Consider the following 5,290-nt stretch of genomic DNA (forward strand, 5'->3'; position numbering starts at 1 on the left):
AAATGAAATACTTTTGCATTTCTAGGTCCGTTTGGTGATTTTAAATCATGATTGAATGCATTTGGAACATTGAAAACCAAAAACTCAAAGAAATGGAAATTGTTTTTAAGTAAAAGACAGAAATACCCCCGGGTTGTCTCCCGGTTAGCCGCCCTTGTTTCAAGTCGTTGGCTCGACTTTGCCCCCACAAATGCTTCGTTCTAAGTATTTGGGCCTCTCCAACACATCAATCTTCTTGCCACCTCCTTCAACGGAACTTTCAACCTTCCTTTGGCTTTCTTTTTGCGCATAAACCAAAAAGGACTTAACCCTTTAATATCAGAGATTGTCCACACCATCCTTTTTGGTATTTGTTTAGCATGGTTATCAACTCACTCTCTTCCTTCTTTGATAATTTATTTGAGTTGATGACCGGTTGAGTGCTCTCCTTCTCGACATGTATTTGCTTTATAGGGCCCAGTGGAGTTTTTGCTCTCAAATCTTGTGCTTGTTCCACCGGTGGAAGGAATTTGGCTTTAGTGGTGGGTGACTCTACTTCTCTTCCATCAATCCACACGTGCTTATCATCCTTGAATTTCAAAATCTCCAGCACCTCCTCGTTTGTACCGCACTCCTTTGCAAGTTCTTTGGCTTTGTACCTGTCTAATTTTTGTGACAAGACTAACTCCACAAAATCATTGTTAGTCGAGTTTAAGCTCTTTTCAGCCAATGGCTGGATCATATTCACAAAATTAACAGATTGAACATCAGAAGGAACCTTTTTTTCTTCATGAACATTGAAGTTCATAACTTCACCGTCAAATTCCATACTTAAAGTTCCATTGTAGACATCAATTTTTGTTTTAGAAGTTTTAAGAAAAGGTCTACCCAAAAGTATGGAACTTGAACTTGGAGAGTCATCATCTCCCATATCTAAGACATAAAAATCAGCCGAGAAGATAAATTCATCGACTTGCACTAACACATCCTCTAGTACACCCTTTGGGTGTACCACAGACCGGTCATCAAGTTGGATGATCACACCGGTTTTGCTCAATGTTCCTACACCAATTGATTTGAAGAGAGAATATGGTAGGACATTTACGGATGCACCTAGATCGAGCATGGCTCGAGGTACATGAAGATTCCCCAATTTGCAAGGTATGGTAAATACACCGGGATCCTTACACTTAGGGGGCATCCTCTTTTGCAAAACCGCGGATACATGCTCCCCAACTGTTACCACTTGATTTCCTTTTAATTTCTTTTTAGATACACAAAGATCCTTAAGGAACCTTGCATATCTAGGTACCTGCTTGATGGCCTCAAGGAGTGGAATGTTGATTTGAACTCTCTTGAACATTTGCATGATCTCACTCTCCTCCCGTTCTTTCTTCGTGCTCCTTAATCTTTCGGGAAATGGAGCAGGTGTGGCTTTAGACTCAGTGATGAAGGGCTTCTTTTTGATTGTTTTCTCTTCCTTCTTCTCTTCTTTGGTTGCTTCTTCGACCACTATTTATTCTTTATTTTGATCAACCGGCACTTTTGGACCATCATAGCTCTTTCCGCCTCTCAATGTGATGGCACACACATTGTGCCTTGGGTTTGTTTCAGTTTGTGCAGGTAACTTTCCTTGAGATTCTAATTTGCTTACAGAACTGGCAAGTTATCAAACTTGTTTCTCTAAGTTCGTTATGCTTGCTTTTGTCTCTTGTTGGAAAGCTTGTGTACTAGTTGCCAAACTCTTTACTATGTCCTCTAAGGACATACTTGATGAACCCGATTGTTGAGGAGGGTGTTGTGGCTGCCTTGGCTGGAAGTTTTGTGGTGGAAAAGGTGGTCTTTGCTGGTATTGATGTGGTTGACTTGGTTGATTATTTTTCTGTTGATGTCCTCCCCAACCTTGATTGTTACTCCATCTTTGATCACCCCGTGGCTGCTCATATCCCCTTTGATTAGACCCAAGAAAACCTCCCATGACTTTTGCTTCTTCATAATCTTCCTCTTGGAGTTGTGGGCACATATCAGTAGGATGCCCCACTTGGGTGCAAATACCGCACGGGCGGGGTGTGGACTGCACACCTTTGTCTTTGGCTAACATCACGACTACTTTCGTGAGCTCGGACAATTGAGCTTCAATCTGAGGAGTTTGTACTTCTTTTACACCCCGGGGTGCATCCGTGTACCATTCTTCATCATGGCTTGAATGTTTGGAATCTTCAGCCATGTTCTTGATTAGATTTCGGATCTCAGTTGGGGTTTTATCGGGCAAAGATCCACCACTAGAGGCGTTAAGAAGCCTTCTTTCCATTGGAGTCATTCCTTCAATGAAATATTGAAGGAGTTGGTATTCGGTAATTCCATGCTTTGGGCATCGAGCACAAAGTTTCTTGAATCGATCCCAATATGCGTGAAAAGCTTCTCTCTTGTGCTGCTTGATTCCGATGATTTCCCTCCGTAGGGCGGAAGCTTTCATCTCGGGAAAGTACTTATCCAAAAACAACCTTGCAAGATCTACCCAAGTAGTTACCGTCCCCGGTGGGAGGTCATAAAGCCAGTCTTTGGCCGCATCTTGCACCGCAAAGGGGAATGCCCTAAGCTTGATTTGGTCCTCCGTGACATTGTGTGGTTTCATACCCACACATACTACATGGAACTCGGTGAGGAACTTATGAGGATCTTCGTTCTCCAATCCTCTAAAAGTTGGGAGTAAATGGATAAGCCCGGATTTTAGTTCCAAGTTGGTGGCGGCTGGGTATGTGATGCAAAGAGGTTGTTGAGTCACCTCTTGTCTTGACCATTGGCGGAGGGTTTGTTCGGGTGGTGGGTTTGGAGGTGGATTTCCTCCAGGGATGTCTGCCATGGCTTGAGAAGTGGGTGATGTTTCTGTAGGCGAAGTGTTTAGGATATTATGAACAGGTGAAGAAGGTGAAGTGGTTTTGTTGGGTGAAGATGGTTGTGATGAGAGTGAGAGACTTTCTGTTTCTGACGTGGATACACTTGAGAGGGGTATGTCCTCCCAAATGTTGATGACCGGGGGAGTAGATGATGAAGAAGTCCCGGAACCCGGTTGCCTCTTACGAAGCTTGGCTTGCTTCCTTAACTTCTTTGCAGTCTTCTCTATCTCCGAATCAATTGGCAATGGCGTACCTGTACGAAAAGATCTAGGCATAAACAATTAGTAACACCGTGTCCCCGGCAACGGCGCCAATTTGTTAGGAGTGTCAAACCCAACAAATAAAGGGGTACGATATACTCCAAAATAATCCCACTATATTGCACTAAAAGGTAGTACAAGGTAAGCAGGGTCGATCCACAGAGACACATGACAATTAGTCTATACCTCTTTGCACAAGGTACTATAGTCACGAATAGTAAAAAGAGAGGGGGGTTTAGAATGTAATGATTAAACAAACAATTAAAAACATAAGCAATCAATTAAGTGTGTGAATTAAGTTCAGAATTTGTGAGGACTCCAACTCCAGGTATGACAATTTAGCAAAGTGACTCCAAGATGACACAATATTCGTTCAATTCTATCTAAGTTGGTACTTGAAAGTGCTAATAAGCTCTAACACTTCCCATTCACCATATTAATTAACCAAAACAAGCTCTTTGATTAATCCTAACCTTATTAACCTAATCTAAACAAGCTCTTAGGATTAGATTATAAGATTGCATGAAGCTTTATGTGAATGTTCCCAACAACACCCAATACTCCTCATAAGCTCGGGAGTGTAAAAGTGTATGAATAAGATTTACACTAAATTCATTAAATAGAGATCAATTTAATGCTTGTTACTTGTTCAATTTCACAAAACAATTACGGATTTTGTAAAAGAGATAACTTGAATGACCTAACCCTAATTCAAATGGCCAATAAGAATCATCATTAGAATCAAACATTCGATTGAAGCAAAATCAAATTCATTAAATAGAAATTAAGAACAAACATCATGTCATATGAATGAAGTCACTACCAAGAAGTCAAAACATGAAATTGGAGAAATTAGGGTTCTAGCCACACATGGCTAGAACAAGATCACAAGAATAAAAGATGGAATTAAAGTGCAATTACAACTTACAAATACTAGAAATAATGTTTCCAAATGATTGCTAATCAAACCCTTGCAAAAACCTTTGAAAATCCTCCTCCAATGGTGCTCTGGTATGTTTTATATTTTGTCCCAATAACCCTCAACCCGTAATATGAAAGATAGGAAAACTACCAAAAGTTGGTTTCTGGGTCGAACACGGCCCGTGTTAAAATAGGCTAAACTGACACAGGTCGTGTTCAGCAACACGCCCCGTGTTGATTTGCACTAAACTGACACGGGTCGTGTTCAGCATGGTCAATAGCTCCCATTTTGGTCAAACACGCCCCGTGCCCACTTTTCAGTGTAAATTCAACACGCCCCGTGTATCTATCTGACTCCAATTCCAAACTTGATTTTTCCAACTTTTTAGTTCTTCGCCGGATCGTCCCGAAATCTCCACCAATGCTTCCCGACACTTCCCAAAGCGCGTTCCAACCTCCGGTTTACCTGAAAAAGATATAAAAGTGTGCAAATAAGGTTGTTCTAGAGACTAAAATGAATATGATAAAATGCAAGGAAAAGAAAGAACAATTGTGCTAAATATATGCATAAAATGGGACTAAAAGGTGTGTAAAAAGGTGCACAAATAGCACCTAACAGGGTTGCTGACACTACTAATCAAGGGTCTGGTGGAAAGAAGTGTCGGTTCAGATACAACAAGCAAAGGCTTTCTTACCATTCTTTATGGCTTGTACAACAGGATCAACCTAGATTATGGCACAATAATCTGGTCCCAAGTGGTGCAGAGTTTAAATATAACGACCCGTCATTCTGAGGTTTCTTGTGGTCGTTTCTGGACCTTGATTACAAGGAAGGCCATGGACTCTTTGGAGATACCTGTTATGAAGGATGCTCTTCTTTCCTCTATAGCCTCATTCCACACCAAGAAGATCATTTTATCCGATCCACGTAAGTTTCTCCACTATGGATCGATTCCAGAATCAATGTACGTGTGTGTCACGACACAGAGCAAAGTGATGGACGATTACCGAAAACTTTCTCCAGTTGGTCCAAGGGTTCTGTCTGAAGAACAACAAGCTGCACTAGATGCCTTGGATCAGCCTGCTAACAGAGGCAAGCGGGTGGTAAAGAAAGAGAAAGAAGAAATCAAGGAGAAAAAGCTAAAATCTTAAAAGCGAAAGGCTAGTGAAGGAACTTCTTCTCAATCAAAGCCGAAGAAGATTAAGAAGATGGCTAACAGGCCCAAGGGGAAC

At 41.4% G+C, this 5,290-nt stretch overlaps 1 protein-coding gene across 1 annotated transcript; it reads right to left on the reverse strand.

Annotated features, from left to right (window-relative positions):
- Nucleotides 1-304: 304 nt before the first annotated feature.
- On the reverse strand, nucleotides 305-1,348 carry LOC145007058 (uncharacterized). The gene has a single exon (XM_078966059.1). It carries the CDS (start codon nucleotides 1,346-1,348, stop codon nucleotides 305-307), a length of 1,044 nt encoding a protein of 347 aa, XP_078822185.1.
- Between the last annotated feature and the right edge of the window lie 3,942 nt (nucleotides 1,349-5,290).

The sequence above is a fragment of the Lactuca saligna genome, chromosome 7 (genome assembly GCF_052625555.1).
Source record: "Lactuca saligna cultivar CGN05327 chromosome 7, ASM5262555v1, whole genome shotgun sequence".
Classification (NCBI taxonomy): domain Eukaryota; kingdom Viridiplantae; phylum Streptophyta; class Magnoliopsida; order Asterales; family Asteraceae; genus Lactuca; species Lactuca saligna.